Source organism: Grampus griseus (assembly GCF_964374135.1).
Source record: "Grampus griseus genome assembly, chromosome: 5".
Classification (NCBI taxonomy): domain Eukaryota; kingdom Metazoa; phylum Chordata; class Mammalia; order Artiodactyla; family Delphinidae; genus Grampus; species Grampus griseus.
The window spans coordinates 19107193-19134290 of NC_138998.1; the positions used below are offsets into that span (position 1 = coordinate 19107193).

The 27098-nt window shown below is 38.2% G+C and overlaps 1 protein-coding gene across 1 annotated transcript in view; it reads right to left on the reverse strand.

Annotated features, from left to right (window-relative positions):
- Positions 1-27098, reverse strand: part of CPB1 (carboxypeptidase B1) — a gene marked incomplete at its 5' end in the record, with an annotated part of 39852 nt that overhangs the window by 3570 nt on the left and 9184 nt on the right. Inside the window, 6 exons of the mRNA XM_082654617.1 lie at positions 9959-10161; positions 10845-10935; positions 11025-11135; positions 13481-13582; positions 14418-14519; positions 14608-14707. Of these exons, the coding sequence (XP_082510743.1) occupies positions 9959-10161; positions 10845-10935; positions 11025-11135; positions 13481-13582; positions 14418-14519; positions 14608-14707 (709 nt within the window). The remainder of the gene's footprint in view (positions 1-9958; positions 10162-10844; positions 10936-11024; positions 11136-13480; positions 13583-14417; positions 14520-14607; positions 14708-27098) is intronic.

Here is a 27098-nt window from a genome sequence, read left to right on the forward strand (position 1 = left end):
GTTTCTACAAAATAGCAGCTTCCCTTAATCCTTGTTCTAATATTAAAACCAGTTCAGTCAAGTCTTAAGTCAAATTGATGAGGGCATGGCTGTAAGACTTCAAGAATTTCAGCTCCCAAAGCATCAATGCTTCATCGAAAAAAGTGGTAAATTTGGAAATTTAAAAGGAATTATAAAACTTAAATCATGACTTTCTGGTCTGAAATGATGCAATCAGTTTCTTGGAACTAACTTATTATTCTTAGAGTTTTGAGACAGTAATTTGAACATTTTAGGGTTTCATTTCCCTTTTTCCCAAACTGGTAAACTAATATGTGCTTTGTCATACTGTATGGAATCTTTACTGTTGTGATCTAAAGGTATTGTTTCTGTTGTTTAATCTTATTCTAACCAACATACTAGAGTTAGGTCTTCTCTCCATCCTTTAGTATAAGGCCTGTTGCCAGTTGAAGTCAGAAATAATGTGTAAACATTGCACAATGCTCAGAATACATTTAAAACCATCTTTTAGAGATGTGAAACATGGTGAGGTACTTGTTCTTTTGGTAGGCAAACAACATGTTTCCTACTGTTCTACAATTTCTTTAACTTGCGATTCATCCAAGGAAATTTCTAGTTACTTATTTTTCTGTAAGGCAGAACCTCTAATCCTAAAGAACTCTTATTCCTTCCCTAGCTACCTTCCTCAGGCTTTTCTTCTGTTCTGCTTTTTTTCCCCCTTAAACCTTGAATTCTTACTTTTAGTTAGTAGAAATAAGATTCTAATAAATTCCAGGCATGTAATGTACAGCAGGGGTCCCCAACCCCTGGGCCGTGGACCAGTACTAGTCCGTGGCCTGTTAGGAGCCGGGCCGCACAGCAGGAGGTGAGTGGTGGGTGAGTGAGCGAAGCTCTGTCGTCTGCCCCCCCATCGCTCGTATTACTGCCTGAACCATCCCCCTGCCCCACCCCCGGTCCATGGAAAAATTGTCTTCCATGAAACCGGTCCCTGGTGCCAAAAAGGTTGGGGACCGATGCTGTATAGCACTGTGACTATAGTTAACAATACTGCGTCGTATACTTAAAGATGCTAATGAGAATAAAGCTTTAATGTTCTCACCGTAACAAAAAATGACAATTATATGAGGTAGAGGGTGTGTAAACTAATGTGGTAAACATTTTACAGTATATACGTGTATCAAATCATCACATTGTGCACCTTAAATTTACACAGTGTTATATGTCAATTACATACCAGTAAAGCTGTAAAAAAAAGGAAGTTCTTCAGGATTAGTTCCAAATGTGAGAAGTTTTGATGACTATAGACAATTTAAGACAAGATCATTGTCTTTATCTCTTGACCTCCTGTGTGTCAGATGACCTTCAAGTCTCTCAATATTTTTATTGGTGTAACATAAGAATTGAGTTATCTGGCAAAATTGAAGGGGCTTACTTGTGATCTGTTATTGCTTCTGATTTATCAACTTATCCATTTAGTCGTAACTACCCTTAGGGCCACACAAAAATGTTTAGTTTGCCTTTCCTTAGAGCAATAACCAAGTGCTTTCTAAGCCTTCAGAGGCATCTTTTGGAAACAGTTGCTCTGCCTGTGATGCTGAGGCAATATCTAAGATTGATGTTAACTTAAAATGGCTGTTATTTTGTTCCTGTCACGGGTACCCACTGAAGGAGCATCTAGTCTGTGTCTCAGCCTTGGTTCTCCTTGTCCTAAGTTGCTCTCTCATCTTGATGTCTACCTCATCACTTGTCCTCTGACCATCACCTCATCATCACATCCTTCAATGGCTCTCTCACCTTCTGTTGAAGTCTGGCCTCCTTTCTTGACATAAAGAGCCTTTGTGAGCTTGTCCCTCTCTTCTCTCTCAGGCTGCATCACTTGCCGTGCATCCCCATGTTCCTTCCGAGCCAGGTTTCCCTGAACTACTTTCCGTACCCTTCCCCGCCTCTCCTTACCTCCATGACATTGGGTGTCGTTCTCCCTTTGTAGGAAATCTCTTTCCCTCTTTGTTCACAAGGAGGCTTGCTATTGTTCTTCCAAATTCAGTCTAAATGTCATCTTCTTTGCAAAGCTGCCCCAACTCTCTTAGGGAGCAATGAGCACCCCTTCTTTGTGAGGGCTCACATGTCTCTATCAGAGTTCCTATCACTGTGCTGTAATCATTTGTTTTTGCATCTGTTTGTCCCCTAGGTGAGCTTTTTGTTGGGGGGAGGATTCTTGGCTATTCATCTAGTATCCTCAGCGGATTGCATTAACACCTAGCACATTGTTGGTTGGTTGATTTAGTCTCTTCCTAGGGCTTCAGGTGAGCCTGATTTGGATGGGGGTGCAGAGTGCTGAGCTCTACAAAGGCTGGACTGTGACCCCCCTGAGTGGAGATTGAGGATGCTTGTGGGGAGAGTGGTGGTACCACGCAGTGATGGTTGATGGGTTACCACATTTAGACATTGACCTCTGCTGGGCACTTAACTTATTTCCTTTGATAAAAAAAAGTGAAGTCTGTAGACCCTTTCTCTCAGCCCCTCTGAGGCCAAGGGACAAAAAAGTCAGAGCAGACGTTAATCAACCAAAATATCATATTTTAAGTTCCAAGTATTGTAACAAAAATCCCTGGAATCAGTGTGGGTCTTTTCTTTTTTTTTTAAGAGTTCAAATACTTTTACAAATGTTGCTCATTTATCTTCCTAACATTATCTGTCCACATTCATCAACACAGAATTTTCTAGCAGAATGGAATGCCATGGGGGCAGCACGCTTGGTGGGAATGTTCCAACCAAGCTGGGTGACTGACCCCTGCCAGAAATGGTAGAGAGAGGGGTGATTCCTGAATTTGCTAAAATATTAGAGAGGTAACTCCTTTTCCTTGTATGTTTCTGTGAAAAGGGACTAAGACAGCTGACAAAAGACTGGCAGAAACAATAGTACATCAGAGAGCATGATCCATGTCTTGAAACTCTAATTAATGACATTTTCTATATAACCTGTCATTTGAGGGAGATCTTACATCCTTGCTCAGTGGGTTCAAAATAAGAACTAACATTTACATAAAACCTTAGACTTTGACAAAGAGCTCTTGATAAGAGCTAGATATTTTTATCCCCATTTTACAGATAAAAGAACTGAAACTCAGAGAGGATAAAAGAACTTGCCCAAGGGCATGCAGCCCCATAAGTGGCTGACTTGAGCTAGGTTCTTCTTGCTTTAAATCCTGTGCTCTTTTTCACTTCTCCTTGTGGCCTTGGAATACTTCAAAAGAAGTGTTGCTAGAGCTGGTTTTACCAGTTGTAAAGAACAGAAGGAAGCTAAATATAAATCAGCCTCAGAGAAAACTTTGCTTTCAGTCAAGGCCAAACATGGCCAGCCTTTATTAATCCTTAGATATGAGTTTCCTACCACGTCTTATGCATGTTCTCTTTTGTCACCTGTTTTCTTAAAAAGAGGCCTTGGTCAGAGAGCAAAAGACAGAGAGAGTCTAAAATGTCACATCTAACTCAAAGCCCAAGAGACAAAGGACCAACTAGTGTAACGTTTCCCCAGGCTCTGAGCTCCAGGGGGCTGGTGAGATGAATAAGGCGAGGGTGTTCTTTTCCACTGACCTGCATTCCTTAGGAACATGTGATCAGGAAGCCCCATCTCGTGACTGTGCTCATGGTTGTCATTGCAACCTCTACGTACACCGCCAAGTGTCATGACAGTGGGATCTCGCCTCTTCTAATCTTCCACTGGTCCATCATTACCGTACAAGAAAACGAAAGCCCCAAACTGACGGTGGGGTATATACCAATTCAAAGGGAATTTTCTTCAGAACTTTGCTTCTAACTTGAAGTTCTGAGTTTAACCATCCCTCTGGGTGAATACATGTGATAATGGAAGCGTCAAAATGATCTTTAGCAGCAGTTTCCTTCCTTCTGTCCTGTGATAATGGGTAGCTTACACCAAGGGACCAATGAGGAATTGAACTTTTATAAGTTTGGTGCAAAAGGAGAAGCCTCCAAGGCCTACTGAGGCAGGGACTGAGGAGAAAGCCTTTGAAACAAATATGTTTCTGAGAAAAAGGAGGAGAGTAAACAAGCGCAGGCTCTGGTTGCAAAGCCTTGAGATGAAGAAAAGGCAAGGAGTGTGGGAAGGCCTGCTTTAGAGAGCAGGGCCTGTCTGTTCTGGCAGACTCCATGGGGAGCGGGGCAATGCTTTCACTGATGGAAACCAAATTCTTTCTTTGCCTGATCTGAATACATATTTTTAAGCTCTTTAAAATTCAGGTAAAATGTGAAGCATGAGTCAGCTGAAGTTGCAAAGTCCAGAATTCCCCCCCCCCCGTGGCGGTGGTGCTTCTTCCAAATAAATGTTAAAAAATAAATGCCATATGATGGGAATGTAGTCTCCCACACTTGACATTTGCAGAAAATTGTAAGCTCTTTGTGAGGAGGTGTAGGATCCTGAAAGCCAGGGACCTTTGGCCAGGAATGAGACTTTTCTTACCTTTGCTTAAAGCAGGGTTTCTCCACCTTGGCACTTGTGACCCGTGGGCTGGATAATCCTTTGCTGTGGAGGCTTGTCCTGAGCTTTGTAGGGTGTTTATCAGTCTCCCCTGGCCTCCACCCAAGGCATGCCGGGAGCATTCCCACAGTGACAACAATCAAAAAGGCCCCCCACCCCCACCCCCGCCAGATGTCCTCTGGGGGAAGGGAAGGAGGCAAAATTAGCTTAAAGGAAAGTCAGATAAAAGATGTAATTATGTTAAAGAAGAAAGTATTTTAGAGAGAAAAACTGAAAAAGAAGACAGCTGGTTTTAAAGGTGCTCTGAATGCCTTGTTTTCCTCTGCTGACGATAGTACAAGTGTCTCTGAAGCACCGCTGCTAGGTCACACCTGCCAAAATCACACTTTACCTGCAGGGTTGCCAGATTTAGCCAAAAATACAGGATACCCGGTTAAATTTAAATTTCAGGTAAACAATGAATGCTTTTCCGGTATAAGTCTGTCCCATGCGATATTTGGAGCATACTTAAACACTAAAAATTATTTGTTGTTTATCTGAAATCAGATCTAACTGGGAGTTCTGTATTTGACGTGGCCATTCTGTTTACCAGGTTACTGGCTCCAGGGCCCGCTGTGACACAGGAGTCATCCTGACATTAAAGTCCCTCGGTAACCTGGTTACCTCACTCCCACCCTTCCTTCGAGAGAACATTCACAACAGGCTGACCCCCTCTGCTCCCTTCCTCATGGCAGGAGCCAGGGTTTATGCTGAGCACTTAATAGGTGCTCAGTGGAATTTCTGGTAATTGCCTGATGAGTCATGTACTGACCAGGCCCTGCAGGAGAATTTTAACAGGCCAGAAAGCCACTTAAAATATATAATGGTAAATCAGCACCCGGTCTCTCTAATCAAAGAAATTCTGCAGTTGTCATTTAAAATTTCTTTGGTCTTATAAGTGAGATTAGAAATTCTGAGAAAATTCCTGAAGCAAATGTTCTGTGCCTCCAGTCCTGCCTAAGCTGCTGGCAGCCTGCCTGACACAGGGACTGTGACCCGGTTGCTCTTGTTATTAGGCAAGGACGTGGTGACAGCAGTGATGGAGTGTGCGCATGACCCTGCAATTGTCCACCTCCTAATCACAATATTTCTTCCCCCCTGATTTTTGTGTTTATCTCTAATGATAGTCCCGGCTTATGCTCACGTGCTTGAGTGGAGCAGTGGGTTTCTGTTTTGGCGGCTCACTAACTAAAGCTTTAATTAAGAGGTAGTGAGGTGTCTTTGGACTAGAAGGTGTTAGATTTTAGAAATGGATTTCTATCTTTTGGTCAAGTTTAATAATTTTTCAGAAATATTTAGACTGTCATATTTCTCCTGGTTAATGTACGTATACCCATGCAAGTACTGGCCAGAATCATGAAGACTGGGCCCTGAGAAGTCAGGGATCTTACTTGACCAGTGTAAATCCTTAGCAATGTCCGGGGTCAGAGGTAATAATGATATATTTGTGGGATAAAAGACTTTATTTAATGAATGGTCTTTTGCAAACCGGCTGCATGGAGCACCACCATAGAACACGGCCACACAAATATGTGTTGGAAGTTGGGGCAGCTTAGGAAATTCTTCAGCATCCACTAGCTCCATGCTCAAGGCTGCCTCTACTACTGGTGTTGGCTTAACCGAGCCTTCATTGTCTGAGCTAGAAAATGAGAAAGCAGAACCAGAGAAATTCCAAGACTTCCACCTGTGAAATCCTGTGCTTCTAATGTGGAAATGTAATCATAGACGCATGCCCTGGATCGGCATCTTTGTGTGGTATACATCAGCTTTCCATTTGGTCAGTCTGGGAAACGGGTGAAGATACTTAGTTGATTGGTATTATTCTGGGTTTCTGCTTTTGAATTTAGAAGTAGTGTTATAGTAATAATTATTATTAACAGAGCCGTGTGTGCCTCTTTGGGGGGAAGATAGACCAAAGATTGGGAGCTTTTCCATGCTCAATAAATGCAAAGATATGGATAGGTTTGGGAGCCTTTTCAATTATGTCTCCTAGTTTTTATTTCCTCTGATGATGAAGAGGTCATTATAACTCAATATTTCATTACCCTTTAGAATTTTGGAAATGTAAAGATATTCTTTTTCTGGATCTTAAAACTTCCTTTGAAGATAGTGATAGCTTTATACTGAAGAAGTCAACGCTGAGGGACTGGACGTTTATGAAGTCATTGGAAGCTCACAGTGCATTTTGTATTCTTTCTTTAAATAATATATGCGTGTAAAAACAGTTTGCAGTCAGGAAAGCATTATGCATGTAAGACACTCTTATGTTTCCTCAAACTTTTTTTACTCATCTGCTGAAGATGTATTTTTTGGTAGCCTTTGTAATCCAGGCTATTACTTCTGTACTTTTACTTCATTGGTCTTTTGCATTCCCATCTCTGCCTTTCTTCCCTCTGAAGGTTGTCTCCTGATATAAGTAATTGTCAGGTAATCTACATGTAAGATCTTTCAGAAATGAAGCCGTACACATTTTCATCACGACTCAAATGTCAAAGGATTGGTACTTACGGTATGTTCTAAATTTGAACTGAGAGAGTGCTAATGTTTCTATACAGAATAATTCCCTTCCAATTATTTCACTGAAGCATTTTTTTAGCTACAAATATGATCTTATATACATGCATATATATATGCTAAAATCTGTATAAGACAAAGTCTGCTTTGTAGTCCTGTAAGAAAATTCTGAGTTATCTATAATGTGGTATGGTGCCAATAATTCATCTTATTAGTCTTTTACTATCTTTTGTTTTCTACAGTGGGGTCACAGTTTTCTAATTGAGAATTAATATGGAGGCACTAGATTTGGGTGGAACATTCATCTTTCTAGGTCAAGACTTTTAGTTTTTTAAAGTGATATCCTCATTACAAATAAAAACCATGGAAAAGCCAATATCTTTCTTCTTGGGAGACTCAAATTCTCTTTTGGCTATACATGTATTTGTGATAACACTATAGTTATGAGTTGTTCTAGCAAAATGTTCTTAGGAAGTCAGTGAATTGGATTCCTACAAAATAAGAAAAAGACTGAAAGGATTTCTAGTTAACTATTCAAATGATTAAAATTGTTTTGGGGTGCCAAACTAAATTCAGATCTCAAATGAATCAAATAATCAAATAATATGCATCTTAGATTTTACTGATGGCATTTAAATGTCTCTTTTAAGATACTAGGCAAAATTCCAAAGACTATTGGAAATTAAAGTAACTTTTAAATCAATGTGTGTGATATAAGTGCAAAGAATTTTTGTATTTTATTCACCTATCTTCTGCTCTAGAAAACATAAGAAGTAACATGTCCTTTTCCTTGAATTTATTAGATTTGCGGGTATAAATTTAAACAAGGTAAGATTATTTTGTGGTTTATGCTTGTTTGAGAATTGATTATGAATATTTTACTTTGATATAGTTCTGTTTCACTTCTTTGTTAATTAGAATTTAAAAACAATTTTGGAGGATGGAATTTCTAATATATATATATATATATATTTTACTATTACCTCTCTTTCCTTGATTTTAAATGAAGAAGTGATTCTTAGAGGAAAGTATCAGTGGATCACATTCTCTGGAATGGTTTCACACCATTTGGGGCACATATTGAATTGGCCCACTAAACTCACTTTGAGTCTTGGGTCTTTTCCTGGAGAAACCACAGGAAGTAGCAAGAATTATTCATGAGATTCTAAAGGTAGAACTTACTTGATTCTTTTTTTTTAAAGGAAAGTTTGTAGACTTCTAGAGCAGTCAGATACTACGTTATTGTATGGAGCCAGTGGGGCAACAAAGTTTTCAACGCTAAAAGGGCTTAAACTTATTCCCCAAGTAAGAAAAAGTATTGAAACTTTGTGCAGCAGCTCAATTCCAAAGAACACTTTAAGCTTTTCTGTTAGCATTAATCTTTTAGTGTTTATGTTTAAAACTAGTTATTAAGCAAATTGGATATATTGGTTGTTACATTTAATATGGTTTATAATTTTAGTTTTAATATTTTACTTACTAACTCATTCGTGCTTAGTTTGTATGGCTTTGTCTTTTTCTCTTTTGATGTGGTACAGCTTAAGCATATTCACATGAGTTAAGCAAACAACATACCCCCACCTCCTCTCCTCTGGTGGCCCTGGAAATCGAGGACTGAAATGAGGAGCTGACCACACCCATCTCTGGGACAGCAGGCCTGTGAGCGCCCACTGCTGGGAACACTTACAGACTGAGCCTAATTGGAAAACTGAAATATTGAATGGTTCCAACTAATGATGTCCTCTTTTGTTTTTTGGCTACAGATAGGGAAAATGGGAAGATTTTCCTGAAATGAAATGAAATGAAAAATAGCGTTTTTTTTTTTTTTTTAAAGAACAGGACCTGGCTAACTATTAGCTATCAGTTTTCTAAGAAGCTGAGTTATTTTTCCATTTTGCTCTTCACAAAGTATTTACAGCATTACATGTTTTATTTGGTCTCTGAAAGACTAAATCTGAAAACAAAACAGTTTCCAGTTGATAAAGTTATTGGGTCTTCGAATTTATGCATTTAGGTAAGCCAAATATCTATGTCGTTGTATAGGTGGAATACTTTTTTTTTTTTTTGGCATAACTCAAATGCTTTAAATCTTACACTTGTTCTTTCAGATCATTGGTCCCAACTTCTGGCAGCCAGATGTTCATAAATTTAAAAAAAAGTTGTTTGAAGGATTCAAACCTGCTTATTTTAAAAAATTATACATTGATGTACCGTATTTGTTAATTTGAATAGTATAAAACTCTTATATTATTTAACTTTTCATGTGGTTGTATCTTGATTCTCCAACAAGATTGCTAATTTTTTGAGTCAGGGATAGTTCATTTTCTTTGCAATATTTCTCATATGTAGTAAGGACCCATTCACATCATTTGTTCATTGATTGATTTACATCTGTGTCTCACCTAATCCAACAATTTAGAAATAAGCAATATTAGGATCTTATCACTTAACCATATATCAACCAAATGTGCAAATTCCTAACGACATCTGCCATACTCTGCCTGTGCATGTCAAATCTAGCTCAAGGCAACTTGATAAAATTGACTTTCTGATTAAGATTATGTATGAGGTGAAGGAACTTTGTAGATTACCTCAGATGCGTCTGAAATCATCATGTGTGTCAGTGCTGTGGTGAAGCAGGAGGAAGTGGAACTGTTGTCATTTTGAAGATTAGTGAATTAACCGCATTTTGGCGATCATTCCCTACATCAAAATCACATTTCTTCTAGCCAATGTATGTAGCCAATTTCAGATGCCTTGTAAATCTGTGTTGGTAAGTTTTTTGCTTCTATTACCGAAAATCAAGAATGGAACTTCCCGAAATTTTTTGTATATATATATATTTTTTCCAGGAATAGAATTTAAAAATCTCAACAGTGAAATACTATATCTACTACCATGACTACTTACCAACTCAGCATTGTTCTTGGGGAGTTTGTAATCATAGGAGTAAGGGTAGAGTATCATCTGGGAGTATGAGTGGATTGTCAGATATGCTTTGATGGAAGAGAGGTGATTGCGGATGAAATTAGCCAGGGCCTTGGTCTCTTTTTCAGACTCTGCAGCAGATCCACAGTAAGTTTCATCACAGGGGTTTTTAGAGGCTCCGATAGCTGGAAAAACGTATTGTTGTTAATGGCAAATGGTCATCTGCTGACGTTCCCACAGGTCATGTTTCAAAATTTCAAATTAGAGAGTTAAAAAATAAGTTGTTTTCACAAGAATTTTTATAATCATCCTCATGCATGTGTACATTATAAAGTATGCATACATTTAGTCACAAGAGTAGGGTGTTTTTAAGCTAACAGGCTAAAAAGTTGCATGTGAAATCACCAATATGTCCCTGTGTAGTGCTAAACAATGAGATCAATATAGTGTAAGAAGATTAATAAGTAGGGATAAACTAATATCCATGAGAAATTTCTATATTAGTATAATCATTTACTGAGAGTTGAATCACAAAATTATAATCACAATTTTATTTAAATAATTGTTTAAATAATTATTTAATGATGGTCTCCTCTAGATTTTACATTCCACAAGTAGCAGGATTATGTCTGGTTTGTTCAGTCTTATGTTTCCAGCGTCTAGCACAGCTGGGAACATAATAGAATAAGCAATACATTTTTATTGACTGAATAAACAAGCTGTTTATTGTCTGTGCTTTCAGAAAGTTAGAACTCTAAAATATAAAATTTTATATTTTTTTCTTATTTTAGACACTATTGTGTTTTCCTGTTACTTTCTTCCTATGCTTTTCAAAAGATGCATGCAAAATGGCCAGCCAGATACTTACTGCACCAACCAGCATCAAAATTTCTGTTGGGGTCTGTGCCAATGCAGGTGGATCCAGCGTTGGTGGAGCGGGTCTTTCTCCACATTCGGTACTGAAAAGTGCAGTTTATGGTTAGGACAAGTATAGTAGAAAGTGGTTGGTTTTAATTTCATTAGCCCCTCTCAGTATTGGTTCATATACCTTGGTCCAGGTATAGATGTAGCCATCGATATTGACCACAGGCAAGACATAAAAGTCTAGCTTGTTGAGAAATTCTGTCATGTTTCTGTCATGTCCATAGGTGCGAGCAGCCTGTGTGTAAATTACAAAGCAGAATTTCATGGAAAAATGGAATGCATTATGCTGCTAAAATTTACATAGACGAGATGAATGTTGACTTTGGTAACAAAAGTGGCATCCCCTTTTGAAGTAGATATTATTAATATTTAAAAAGCAAATAGCAAAATATTACTGACAGTTTTGTTTAAAATAGTTTCTAGTTCTTCCCTTTTTCTAGGATACTCTGTTTCAGTGGTCCCCAACCTTTTTGGCACCAGGCACTGGTTTCGTGGAAGACAATTTTTCCACGGATGGGGGTGGGGGGTGTTCAGGCGGTAACGCGAGTGATGGTTCACGCGGTAACGCGAGTGCTGGGGAGCGGCAGATGAAGCTTCACTCGCTCACCCGCCACTCGCCTCCTGCTGTGCGGCCCAGTTCCTGACAGGCCGTGGATGGGTACCAGTCCACAGCCCGGGCGTTGGGGACCCCTGCTCTATTTCATCCATATATACCTCATATAATTATTACTTTTTATTTTAACTATTTACTTTAAAGATGAACGAAAATTCAATAAAATTAAAGACTTAGAGAATGTGAATACTCATTTCCTTTGAAATGGTAACTGTAATAACTTTTTTTCAAAGTTAGTAGGATATGAGGGTAAGAACTTTTTTTCAAAGTTAGTAGGCTATGAGGGTATTCCTAGTAAGTAAGGAATGTCTGTGGATGGCTCTGCATGTTCCTAATACTGTCATCTAGAAATTTGTTTAATTTTGGTGAGACCTCCTGTAGATGGTCTCAGTAGAAGAAGAAGAATGAAAAAGGCTCCCACTAGGAAGTGAGATCACACTGATGGATTTTGGAGAGGCTTTCACCAAGTCTCAAGTTGCATAATGATGGAAGTCGTCTTATTCCTCTTACTTGAGAAGGGAACTCTGTTAAGGGTCTAGCTCTCCCTGCTAAGTGATGTGGATACCTATCTATGAATGAAGGACCTCATACCCATTTATTATGTTCTCTTAGTCACAGTTCTTCAGCCCCAGGATTATATTAAATTTACATTCAACTCTTCCCTAGGCTTGCTTGAAGAGATTTTTAAGGTATTTATGGTTTCTGTGTAGTAACAGTTTTTATATATTCTTCATGGCTTTATACATGTATGTTTATTAAAATAACACATGGTAAAGCATGTGCTTTTTATGTTGGAAGAGCTATAGAACCATGTTCTGTTAGTGGTCTGTGATTAGAGGTAACCAAAGTAATGATGAAAGTCTTTCTTTCTAGAGGGCAGATAGTGAGATACTCACTGAAATTAAATGGTGCCAATTGGACACATAACATGTCTAGAAACCAGGAGCCTAAAGAATAGATACAGAAGTGCTTTACCCAAAAGAAATTATCTTGTATATAATAATAGTCTTACATTTTTAAAGTATTTCAATATTTTAAACTTTACTTTTGAAATAATTTTAGACTTATAGAAGAGTTGCAGATACAGGGAGTTCTCATATACCTTTTACCCAGCTTCCCCGCATTGTAGTTGGTCATCACGTCTCCTCTTATCTGTGACAATTCCTCAGACTTTCCTTTGTGACTTTGACACAGGTGTTGTTAACCTTGATCACTTGGTTAAGGTAGTTTCTGCTAGGCTTCTCCACTGTAAATTTTGCCTTTGTAATGTAATACATATTTTTTAAGAGATACTTTGCTGCTGCAAATAACCTAGTTCTCTTTAAACTTTTACCCACTAATCCTTATATCCACCTGTAGATTTTCATGAAGTAGTTATTACTGTGGTGTTCTAATGGTAACTTTCTATTTTGCTCATTTGTACACCTATTAGTTGTAATTCTTCTATAAGAAAGAGTTGTTCCTTCTCTCCCTTTTTTTAATTTATTGAATCATCTATATCATTATGGACTCATGGATATTTAAAAGGGTTTTTACATATATCTTACCATTAGAATTATAAAGGAGTGGAAAACAGTATCATTTAGAATAGGGACCACTACGTATTGTTTTCTTTTACTCTGAAGTATACATTGATTATTATCTAGGAGATAATGATCAAGTTAGTGGTTTTTCCACAATCATTAACTTTTAAATGACCTATCCACGATATTTACTACCTGTTAGCCTTTCTACCAAAGGTGGGTAAGAAAGTTAAGATGAGTGAAATACAAATAAATACCATTTGCTAGCTGTTTAAAAATTTTGCCTTATCAAGTTTCTTGGTGACCTTTATAGCTTGGACCTTGGAATTATGAATTTTTCTATGGTATTATTCTCTTTTATTATAGTTAGTTTACAAGGGATTGATTGAAATAAAAAAAAATACTTTCTACTTTCCTCTGCCAGTAATCATTCTACATACTGACCTCTCTCACAAACCACTGGCAAAATGCAGGGGAAATCCACTCTCTGGCATGGAAACCGCAGTCCATGAAAATGGCAGGCTTATTTGGTCCAGGTCTGCCAACCTATTACAAACAAAAGGAAAAGGGAAACTGTGATTCATCATATTCAGGGGTGAACATTCACTACCCATCTGGGCTTTGGACTCAACAGGTGAAACCTGACAGCAGCAAGAGGTACATTCCATGATTAAATTAAAACATAATACTAGCACGGTATGTTCTTGCCTCTAGACACTCACAGTATTTGAGCTGAAGGCTTACATGGCTGTTTATTATTTTTATTAAGCTTGACAAGCTCATATTTTTCAGAAGATGCTTGATTACCCTGCTTAATTGTACTCACATGGAGGTTATTTTCTGCTGCTGCTATTAGGAGACGTGACCAAGACAACTGGATGAGTAATTAGAAGTAATCATGATTGTTGCTAATCTTGTAAGAAGTTTTCCTTCTCTCCCATTTATTCCATGTCTTTCTATTTTCTTCATTAGAATTTCATGATAAAAATGGCATTAGAGGACGACAGAAACAAATTGTTGATACGCTGTGTACCGTTGTCTGATAGATATGAAGTTTATGAACCTCTTTAGCAAATGGATTTGCAAACAACATCTGGGAGAGGACAATTTCATCAAGGTAGATGATCATTTACATTGCTTACAGGAATGTGGTTAAATTTATAGGACTTCTCTTATTTTATTGCATTTTTTCTTTTGAATAAATCAAAATAATGATTTAAAAATTCACATATGATGAAACAATCTGGGGAATCTGTTTGAGGCAGGGAAAGAGTTATAACTATGTTTGGGATGAATATGTCTGTGAAACAGATGTTAATGTGTTAGAATTCATTGATTTAAAGCCCTCAGACATGGGAAGGTTATGGTTAAAAAGGATTACCTTGAGGAGGTACATAGTGTTTCCTAAAAATGTAGTTCCGATGGCACTGCGAGAGATGAGGTCTGGATTTTCGCTGGCGACTTGTTGAGTCCAAGCCTCTATCTACCAAATGGAACCATTTGTGGGTTAATGTGACATTCTTGGTTCAATTCCCAAAGCAATGTCTGTCTAAATCACGTGCGCATCATACCGTTTCCCAGTTGTTGTACTTCTCGTAACTGTGTCCAGTTGCACGGACCTTGCTATCAAACTGAGCCTCCAGCACAGATCTGAGGTTGCTTATTAATACCCTGTAATAAATCAAAGGGGGTGCTCCTGTAAACATAAGCATGTTTCCCAGTCAGCAAAAACCCAGAGTTTCTGCTTTAGCCAATTGTACAGTACATTCTCCATGAAGTCATCAGATCTGTCCTCTGATTATGCCTTTCAACTTGAGCTACTCATCACAAAGTAAGTAAATCATTGAGAAGGATACTGGAGACTATGAGCAAGGCAGGCTCTTCTTTGGCCCAAACTTCACCTGTTTGGGGGTCCTTGGACCTTAAACTTGGAAAATGATTTCCCTGGTACCTGGGGCATTCTGCATCAGGGCCTTCGGCTCAACACAGAAGCATGCCCTTAAGCCCTATCAGTGGTCTTTCTTCCTCAAGATTTTCCTTGTTTTAGCACTGAAAGTCCCATGTCCCAGGAACCTACTCAATCCCAGTAGTAGTAGATTGGGACAGCCAGTCACCTGAGGCCTTTCTCTAGGTTTTGAGAAAAATATCTTGCTGGGTGGAAATTCAGAATTATTGACAAGCTAAAGATTTTTTTAGACCAAAGAATACTGAGTTTAAAGTATTTGTTTCTGCTTGCCTTTCTTTTGGCTGGTTTAAAGTAATGTAAGAATGGTTCTGTAGTAAGGTAATATGACAATTGGTGACAGAAACTTTGAGGCTTGCTTATTTCTAAAAATGATTATTCAGGTGAAAGGTCTTATTATAAGAGGCACATGTGAAGGTGTGGGTATATATGACTTTGTTTCTCTTTGCTACTTTTGAGTGGAAAGTGTGTTCTGAAGGGACAAAATTTTATGAGCATTAATGTCCTTGATCATAGACTGTAAATATCATGGGCAGTAGTTAGTTTACAGAAACTTCTATTATCCACAGTCAAGCCTTGAAATGTTTTTATCTGACACACAGAGAATTGTAGCCGCATATCAAAAGTCTACTTCTCCTCCGGCTGCCCCAAGGGCATTCTGATGAAGTATGTCAGGGACATCCTCTGAACCTCCCTCCTGCTGTCTCCTTCTTTTGTTTAACTGTGCATGAACTTGTGTCTGTTTATGGAAAATACCATAAATTAATACTAAATGATATTTGTTTCCTAGCAAGAGGCAAATACTGTCTTAAGGGCTTAACTATCTTAAGGTAGTATTAAAAAAAAAAAAAGGAAAAGGAGAAGAGTTTAATATTTATTCTGTGGAAAGAACATTTCCCATTAAGCAGCCATCAGTACTTTGTTAGTGCTTTCATTTCTATGGCTGCTATAAGTTACCACAAACTAAGTGGCTTAAAACTATATGAATTTATTATTTTACAGCTTAGAAATCCAACACAGGTCTCACTGGGCTACGATCAACATGTGAACAGTGAAGTGCTTTCTGGAAGCTCTAGGGGAGAGTCTGATTCCTTGCCCTTTAAAGGCTGCCCACATTCCTTGGCTGTTTGCCCTTCTCCATCTTCAAAGCCAGCAATAGCAGCTCAAGTCCTTCTCATGTTTCATCACTCTGACTTCCTCTTCTGCCTCCTTCTTCCACTTGTAAGGACCCTGTGGTTACTTTGGACTTCTCAGGACAATTTAGGATAATCTACCTATTTTAAGTTCAGCTGCTTAGCAAACCTTAATTCCATCTGCAATCCTAACTTCTCTTTGTCATTAGCATATATTCAGATGTTCTAGGGGTTGGGATGTAGACATTTAGGAGGGACAGTCATTCTGCGGACTATACTTAGGAACAATGATTATAGTAAGTGCTATAATTAATTATATTCAACACCTAAATTGGATTGTTAGGGAATAGGGGGGAATTAGAAAGAATCTAGAATTAGAAATCAAAAGATCAGGGTCATAGTTTTGCCTAACATGTAAATTAGTTTCAGCAAAGTCATTTAATCTCTGGGCCTTATTTCATAATTTGTATAATGGGATATTTATTAGCTGGTATTCAATGTCCTTTTCAGTTCTAAAATGCAATGACTTGACTCAAATTCCTAGGCCTTGGTCATTTACATAGATGTCTTCCAAGGTTTATGAAGAAAAAAAATTAAACTACAGTAAAGTTGCCAGTTACCACCTTCATAAACTCTAGGGAAACATCTAGAATAGAGATAGTTTAGGTAAATGATTGTCAAATATAGCTAAAAACTAAAAACAAAACCGAAACAAGTAAAACAAAAACATTGAAAACTGAAAATCAACAGGCAGAAACCTTTAAGAAAACAACTGTATTCCAAGATTATCAGTTCGAAAGAACAAATCCTGCCTAACAAGGATGAACTTCTCTGACAGAATGGCAAAACTAAAAATCCAAGAGGAAATGGTAAATGACACCTTAACAAGATTTTCCATTGACAGCGAGTAAAATAATCACCTAGGTTACATGGCTTCTTAGTGGCTGCCCAGAGAAAAGAAATCATCAGTTAATTGCTCCCAGGCATTCTACAGCCTCAGGACATTCAGTAGACATTTGTCCCTAAGACCGTAACCATAATGATCTCTGACCTACCAGGAACCAGCTCTGAGTAGAGGGGGGAAATAGGGCTTTCACAGCATATTGCAATATCCTTCTTTTGCATACAATCCTCAAATTCGAATTATTTGGGAGAATAAGTGACAATGTGGAGGTTAGTGTTTTGTTTGGTACTAAGAAGAGACAATCTGTTAGAGTTATTATTATGTTAATATTTAAACATTTTCATCAATAATCAGGACAAGGAAGCATAATAAAACCAGTTAGATTTAAGATGACACCCAAAAGTGTCCTCTAGTAACTTGCAAAAGAGTATCAGAATGAGGTTGAAATGTGGTGCTTTTGCCTGAAGGTGGGAAATTGGCCTTAAATGATCCTTTCCAGCCCTATGATTTTATTAGGTTTAGAACAAAGTACTACTTTAGCCACATTACAAAATATGATTACTAAATAATGAGCTTCTATTCTAGGAGATTAAAATAATGACTCATAATGTAATAGGGACTGCATTACAGCTCCAAAATACAGAGGCATGTACACTATTTTATACTTTTATATGTTCCTTTTATAGTGCTATCCCACTTCTTCTTTTTTTTTTTTTTTTTTTTTTTTTAGCATGCAGGCAAATTAGATAATGGGACTCCCAACAAAGCAAGAAACACAATGTCTGAGGAGTAGAGACATGAGTTAGTTTTCTCCCCTTTTCAGATTCCTGAAAAAGGAGTATTAGGTCAGTCCCCAGACTACGCACCCGTTGCTATTGAAGAACATTACTATGTACACATTGTTATCCAAGGACACTTTACTGATCGAATCTGAAATATGCAGAAAAATGTTATAGGCAGATAGCAACCATCAGTCTCTTCCTGCATTGGATAAGGCATAGACCACCTTACTGAAATTTGTAAGAAGGAATTCTGTGAAGGCCCACCCACCGAAAGATTCTGTCAACTTGGCTTCAGAACCATAAGTGGGAGATTTACACCATCCAATTCCTAGTCTTTCTGTACCTAGCGTGTGACATAAGCATTTAAAAATACAGTTATTGGGGGGGGGGTGAAGTCAAGATGGCAGTGTGGGAAGATGCAGAGTTCACGTCTCCCCATAACTAGGGTGCCTGCTGGATGCTGGTGGGGGACACCGATGCCCAAGGAAACGGGAAGACCCCCCAAGCGAACTGGTAGGACGTGGGAATACGGAGGCTGGACAGGACCGGCGCCCCTGAGGGGTGGCTGAGAGGGACCCTTGGGGACTCAGATCAGGAGGGGAATGGGCCCAGCGTTTCCCCTGCCCAATCGGCCAAGGAAGTCTGCCCAGCTCTCAGGCCAGGTCCTATGCCCTCAGAGGTCCCCTCCAGGCCGGGTTGGTCCTGGGAGCATAGGAGGGAGCCCAGGAGAGAACAGGAAAGGTAGGTGGGAGGGGTCCTCCAGGACCAGAGGAGTAGAAAGGAGCAGAGGGCGTTTGCTCCACCCACTTGGGCTGGGGGAGCCTGCTGAGCTCCCAAGCCAGTCCCCTGCACTCCAAAGTCCCCTCTAGGCCACGTGGGCCCTGGGGGCATAGGAGGGAGATCAGGAGAGGCAGGTGAGAGGGGACCTCCAGGAGGAACAGGAGAGGAGTGGAGGAAGCCTGCTGGGCTCCCAGGTGGGGTCCTCTGCCCTCTGAGACTAGAGGTGGGAAGCATACCTGGGCATCTTCTGTTGAGCCTAAGGCTCCCCCACCCTCGGACTTTTCCAGGCCTGTGGGTCCTAAGCAGAGGCCCCGCCCACCACCCAAACCTCACCCCTGCTTAGGCCCTGCCCTCCACAGCCAAGGCCTTTTCCACCTTTTTTTTTCTTCCTTCTCCTCTTTTTTACTATTGTGGCTCTGTTTTACCTTCCAGTTGTTGTTTCGTCTATATTTTTATTTTTATATGTTTTCTAACATAGCTGTTAGTTTCTAAGTCTGATTTTATTTTTTACTTTGTTATTGTCCTTTTTTTTTTTTTTTGGCCATCCTGCACGACTTTCAGGATCTTGGTTTATGAGCCAGGGGTTGGGACGAAGCTCCTGTGGTGGGAGCTCTGAGTCCGAACCACTGGACTAACAGAGAGCCTCACACCCCAGGGAATATTCATTGGAGTGAGGTCTCCTGGAGGTCCTCATCTCAGCACCAAGACCCAGCTCTACCCAACAGCCTACAAACTCCAGTGTTGGAAGCCTCAGGCCCAACAACCAGTAAGACAGGAACACAATGTCACTTATAAAAAAAAAGGAAAAAGAAAATTGAGACGGCAAAATAAAAATGTCACAGATGAAGAAGCAAGGTAAAAATCTACAAGACCAAATAAATGAAGAGGAAGTAGGCAATCTACCTGAAAAAGAATTCAAAGTAATGATAGTAAAGATGATCCAGAATCTCTGAAATAGAATGGAGGCACAGATTGAGAAAATACAAGAAATGTTTAACAAAGATCTAGAAGTACTAAAGAACAAACAAACAGAGATGAAAAACACAGTAACTGAAATGGAAAATACACTAGAAGGAATCAATAACAGAATAACTGAGGCAGAAGAACGAATAAGTGAGTGGGAAGACAAAATGGTGGAAATAACTGCTGAGGAACAGAACAAAGAAAAAAGAATGAAAAGAGTTGAAGACAATCTCAGAGAACTCTGGGACAACACTAAACTCACCAACATTCAAATTATAGGGGTCCCAGAAAAAGAAAAATAATGGGTCTGAGAAAACATTTGAAGAGATTATAGTGGAAAACTTCCCAAACATGGGAAAGGAAATAGTCACCCAAATCCAGGAAGCACAGAGCATCCCATACAGGATAAACCCTAGGAAAAACACACCAAGACACATATTAATCAAACTAACAAAAATTAAATTCAAAGAAAAAATATTAAAAGAAGCAAGGGAAAACAAAAAATAACATACAAAGGAATCCCCATAAGGTTATCAGCTGATTTTTCAGCAGAAACTCTGCAGGCCAGAAGGGAGTAGCAGGATATACTTAAAGTGATGAAAGAGAAGAACCTACAGCCAAGATTGCTCTACCCAGCAATGATCTCATTCAGATTCAACAGAGAAATCAAAAGCTTTTCAGACAAACAAAAGCTAAGAGAATTCATCACCACCAAACCAGCTTTACAACAAATGCTAAAGAAACTTCTCTAGGTGGGAAACACAAGAGAAGGAAAGACCCACAAAAACAAACCCAAAACAATTAAGAAAATGGTAATAGGAACATACATATCAATAATAACCTTGATACAGATGAACCAGTTTGCAGGGCAGAAGTTGAGACACAGATGTAGAGAACAAACGTATGGACACCAAGCGGGGGAAAGCTGCGGGGGGTGGGGATGGTGGTGTGCTGAATTGGGCAATTGGGATTGACATGTATACACTGATGTGTATAAAATTGATGACTAATAAGAACCTGCAGTATAAACACACAAACAAACAAAAAACAAATAATACTAAACTTTCTTTGGGTTATTTGTATGGAAATATGTTAATATAAATGTTTCAGACATTACATGAAATTTCTAAAAATCTTATATGTTCTGGTATAATGTTATAAGTCATAATTCTAGTTATTTGAAATGTATATCTCAGAAATAACTAAATTTCCTTGTCAATTGCATTATTACGAACTTTCATCAAATCTTTTACCGTGGTCACTTTTAAGTCTTTTGTCATTTACAGATAGTTCTGGGTATACTCTGATGCTTTTGCAAAAATGTTCCTATAAAAGGGTTTCATCTTCAAGGAATTCATGGAAAAGACTCTGACAAGTACAGGTTTCTGGTAACTATACTGCTGAACTGAATGAATAAGCATTTTCAGAACTCTAATGGAAAACTGATGAATTCTTAAAAGTGCTAACAAAAGATCAAGATTAAAAAAATTAATTACATGGGACTGAGTGAACTGATGAGGATGATTATAATTTTTGTGACTTTCTGTTTGAATTAAAAAAAAATCCCACAAGGACTCAGAGGCCAAAAATATACAAATCAGTTTTCATTGCAAAGTAAAGGAGCTGTTACAGTGGAGGATTACAGGACTGAATGTCAATATTATGACATAGTATGAGTGTGTTTTGTGTTTGGTAATTGCAATCATTGTTGCTTTTGTTGTGGTCATCCATTTACAATGCTTGGTGTCAATTTATCTGTTGTAAAAAAAATACAGTGTGTGTGTGTGAAAAGAAAAAAAAATAATAACCTTGAATGTAAATGGATTAAATGCTCCAACCAAAAGACACAGACTGGCTGAATGATACAGAAACAAGACCCATATATATGCTGTCTACAAGAGACCCACTTCAGACCTAGGGACACATACAGACTGAAAGTGAAGGGATGGAAAAAGATATCCCATGCAAATGGAGATCAAAAGAAAGCTGGAGTAGCAAACTCATATCAGATGAAGTAGACTTTAAAATAAAGGCTGTTACAAGAGATAAGGAAGGACACTACATAATGATCAAGGGATCAATGCAAGAAGAAGATATAACAATTATAAATGTTTATGCACCCAACATAGGAGCATCTCAATACATAAGGCAAATGCTAACAACCATGAAATGGGAAATCAACAGTAACACAATAAAAATAGGGGACTTTAACACCCCACTTACACCAATTGACAGATCATCCAAATAGAAAATAAATAAGGAAACACAAGCTTTAAATGACACAGTAGACCAGATAGATTTAATTGATATTTATAGGATGTTCCACCTGAAAGTGGCAGAATACACTTTCTTCTCAAGTGCACATGGAACATTCTCCAGGATAGATCACATCTTGGGTCACAAATCAAGCCTCAGAAAATTTAAGAAAATTGAAAATCGTATCAAGCATCTTTTCTGACCACAATGCTATGAGACTGGAAATCAATTACAGGGAAAAACCTGTAAAACCCACAAATACATGGAGGCTGAAGTGTACTACTAAATAACCAAGAGATCACTGAAGAAATCAAAGAAGAAAAAAATACATAGAAACAAATGACAACAAAAACATAATGACCCAAAACCTATGGGATGCAGCAAAAGCATTTCTAAGAGGGAAGTTTATAGAAATTCAGTCTCACCTCAAGAAACAAGAAAAATCTCAAATAAACAATCTAACCCTATACCTAAAGCAGCTAGGGAAAGAAACACAAAGAAAACCAATGTCAGTATAGAAGGAAAGAAATCATAAAGATCGGAGCAGAAATAAATGCAATAGAAATGAAGGAAACAATAGCAAATATTAATAAAACTAAAAGTTGGTTCTTTGAGAAAATAAACAAAACTGACAAACCCTTAGCCAGACTCATTCAGAAAATAAGAGAGAGGATGCAAATCAATAAAATTAGAAATGATAAAGGAAAATCACAACTGACACTACAGAAATACAAAGGATTATAAGAGACTACTACAAACAACTATATGCCAATAAAATGGACAACCATGAAGAAATGGACAAATTCTTGGAAAGGTACAATTTTCCAAGACTGAACCAGGAAGAATTAGAAAATATAAACAGACCTATCACAAGTAATGAAATTGAAAGTGTAATTAAAAATCTTCCAACAAACAAAAGTCCAGGACCAGATGGCTTCACAGGCAAATTCTATCAAATATTTAGAGAAGAGCTAGCACCCATCCTTCTCAAACTCTTCCAAAACATTGCAGATGGAGGAACACTCTCAAATTCATTCTATGAAGCCACCATCACCCTGATACCAAAACCAGAGAGGTATCACAAAAAAAGAAAACTATAGAACAATATCACAGATGAATATAGATGCAAAAATCCTCAACAAAATACTAGCAAACAGAATCCAACAACATATTAAAAGGATCATACACCATGATCAAGTGGGATTTATCCCAGGGATGCAGGGATTCTTCAATATATGCAAATCAATCAATGTGATACACCATATTAACAAATTGAAGGATAAAAACCATATTATCATCTCAATAGATGCAGAAAAAGCTTTTGTCAAAATTCAACACCAATTTATGTTAAAAACTCTTCAGAAAATGGTCATAGAGGGAACCTACCACAATATAATAAAGGCCATATATGACAAACCCACAGCAAATACTATACTCAGTGGTGAAAAACTGAAAGCATTTCCACTAAGATCAGGAAGAAGACAAGGTTGTACCCTCTTGCTGCTCTTATTCAACATAGTTTTGGAAGTCCTAGTCATGGCAATCAGAGAAGAAAAAAGAAATAAAAGGGATACAAAATGGAAAAGAAGAAGTAAAACTGTCACTGTTTGCAGATGACATGATACTATACATAGAAAATCCTAAAGATGCCACCAGAAAACAACTAGAACTAATCAGAGAATTTGGTAAGCTTGCAAGATACAAAATTAATGCACAGAAATCTCTGGCATTCCTATACACTAACAACGAAAAATCAGAAAGAGAAATTAGGGAAACAATCCCATCTACCACTGCAACAAAAAGAATAAAATACCTAGGAATAAACCTACCTAAGGAGACAAAAGACTTGTACTCAGAAAACTATAAAACACTGATGAAAGAAATTAAAGATGAGATAAACAGATGGAGAAATATGCCATGTTCTTGGATAGGAAGAATCAACATTGTGAAAATGACTGTAGTACCCAAAGCAATCTACAGATTCAATGCAATCCCTTTCAAACTACCAGTGGCATTCTTCACAGAATTAGAACAAAAAATTTTACAATTTGTATGGAAACACAAAAGACCCTGAATAGCCAAAGCAGTCTTGAGGGATGAAAACAGAGCTGGAGGAATCAGGCTCCCTGACTTCAAACTATACTACAAAGCTACAGTAATCAAGACAGTATGGTACTGGCACAAAAACAGAAATATAGATCAGTGGAACAGGATAGAAAGCCCAGAGATAAACCCACACACATATGGTCAACCTAATTTATGACAAAGGAGGCAAGAATATACAATGGAGAAAAGACAGTCTCTTCAATAAGTGGTGCTGGGAAAACTGGACAGCTACATGGAAAAGAATGAAATTAGAACACTCCCTAACACCATACACAAAAATAAACTCAAAGCGGATTAAAGACATAAATATAAGACCAGACAGTATAAAACTCTTAGAGGAAAACATAGGCAGAACACTCTTTGACATAAACCACAGCAAGATCTTTTTTGACCCACCTCCTAGAGTAATGGAAATAAAAACAAAAATAAACAAATGGGACCTAATGAAACTTCAAAGCTTTTGCACAGCAAAGGAAACCATAAACACGATGAAAAGACAACCATCAGAACGGGAGAAAATACTTGCAAATGAAATAACAGAGAAAGGATTAATCTCCAAAATATACAAACAGCTCATGGAGCTCACTATCAAAAAAACAATCCAATCCAAAAATGGGCAGAAGACCTAAATAGACATTTCACCGAAGAAAACATACACATAGCCAAGAGGCACATGAAAAGATGCTCAACATCACTAATTACTAGAGAAATGCAAATCAAAACTACAGTGAGGGGCTTCCCTGGTGGCGCAGTGGTTGGGAGTCCGCCTGCCGACGCGGGGGGCACGGGTTCGTGTCCCGGTCCGGGAGGATACCACATGCTGCGGAGCGGCTGGGCCTGTGGGCTATGGCCGCTGGGCCTGCACGTCTGGGGCCTGTGCTCTGCAGCGGGAGAGGCCACAGCAGTGAGAGGCCCGTGTATTGCAAAAAAAAAAAACAAAAAAAAAAAATACAGTGAGGTATCACCTCACAGCAGTCAGAATGGCCATTATAAAAAAATCTAGAAACAATAAATAGTGGAAAGGGTGTGGTGAAAAGGGAACCCTCTTGCACTGTTGGTGGGAATGTAAATTTATACAGCCACTATGGAGAACAGTATGGAGGTTCCTTAAAAAACTAAAAATAGAATTACCATATGACCCAGCAATCCCACTACTGGGCATGTACGCAGAGAAAACCATAATTCAAAAAGACATATGGACCCTAATGTTCATTGCAGTACTATTTACAATAGCCAGGACATAGAAGCAACCTAACTATCCATCGACAGATGAATGGATAAAGAAGATGTGGCACATATATACAATGGAATATTACTCAGCCATAAAAAGAAATGAAACTGAGTTATTTGTAGTGAGGTGGATAGACCTAGAGTCTGTCGTACAGAGTGAAGTAAGTCAGAAAGAGAAAAACAAATACCGTATTCTAACACATATATATGGAATCTAAAAAAAAAAGAAAATGGTACTGATGAACCTAGTGTCGGGGCAGAATAAAGACATAGACTTAGATAATGGACTTGCAGACATGGGGTGGTGGGGGAAGCTGGGGTGAAGTGAGAGAGTGGCATGGACATTTATACACTACCAAATGTAAAATGGGTAGCTAGTGGGAAGCAGCCGCATAGCGCAGGGAGATCAGCTCGGTGCTTTGTGACCACCTACAGGAGTGGGATAGGGAGGGTTGGGAGGGAGGCTCAAGAGGGAGGGGATATGGAGATATATTTATGCATATGGCTGATTCACTTTGTTGTACAACAGAAACTAACACAGTATTGTGAAGCAATTACACTCCAATAAAGATCTATTAAAAATTCTGTTATTTTTCTTGGTGCACACATTTTTAATTTTTTCCCATGGTAATTCAGAATCTGATTAAAACTACCAAATGATGAAAGTCTTAGTGAAGAGGGTTGGAACCACTGAAAAATCTGAAAAGCTATTTTGGTAGAACTTGTACAGTAGATGGTTCCTGTTACATAGAAAAAACAACTGCAAATTCTTGCCAGCAGGAAACCATCTAAATACATATTAGTTACCACATGAGGTAATAATGGGATGCACAGGGACTGCTTGCAGCCCCGGCAAGCATATTGCTGGTGTGCTGCTCCAGGATTTCTAGGGAGTTATTATTACTTAATATTTAGGAAATTATATGCCACAAATGTGCTAAGCAAAAATTAACAAGATCTTAGCCTTCAGGGAACATCCTATATTCTACGTGAGACAGCATTCATACACAATTCCCTAAACGTTTACGCATTAAAAAAAGACATGAATTTTCCTCCCGGTAAAAGGAGATTGTTACCTGATTAGAAGCTGTTTTACTACTTTGTGTTCTGAGTAGAATTAGGATGTCAATTCAGGTGGCTAGGGTTAGCTTATGGTCACCGGTCTTCCTTCTGTTTTTCTTAAAGAACTATAAGGAAACTCATCTTTTTGAATATTATTAAGGGCTCCTATAGGCTAGGATTTTAGAAGTCCTTCCTAGTGTAATAAAAAGAGCAAAATATCACAGACGTGACTCTTAATCACATTTTGAAACTTACTGTATTATATCTTTGTTTTAAAAAGACGGTCAATTCTTAAGGTCACATTTTGACACTTCCCTCAAGCAGAAGCAGATAGCTAAGCTGTGTGAAGCATGATAATGGGGTTAAACAAAACAGTTTCTGTTGACCTTTGAAAGATGTATAATCTACCTCTTTGTACAAGAGTAAACTATAGCAGCATTCACAGCAATAAAAGTATCAGTTGAAGTTTATTTACATATTGTTTTATTTCATCTTCACAACAGCCCTTTGAGAGTGGCATTATATATATCTTCACTTTACGAAGGTAAGGTTAGAAGGATTCTTTCCTTATAAAGACAAAGGAAGCTCAGAAAGGTTAAGCAAATTATCCAAGGTCAGACAGCCAGGAAGCTGCAGAGTCAGGATTTAAGCCTTGTCTGTTTTTTCCCAAGGCATTTGCTTGTTGCATTATGCTGTACCACTTCTTCTAATGGAGATGCAGATTTTATAGGTGACAATTCTGATATCTTTACTAGCATAAATACTATTCTGTAGTTTTAGGATGTGAAAAATAAGAGAAAATATCTGTTAAAATTATGTAGGTCACAGTTTCTCAAAATATAATGGAGACTTGAGCTTATGGTAGGGGATTGTTGGATAAACA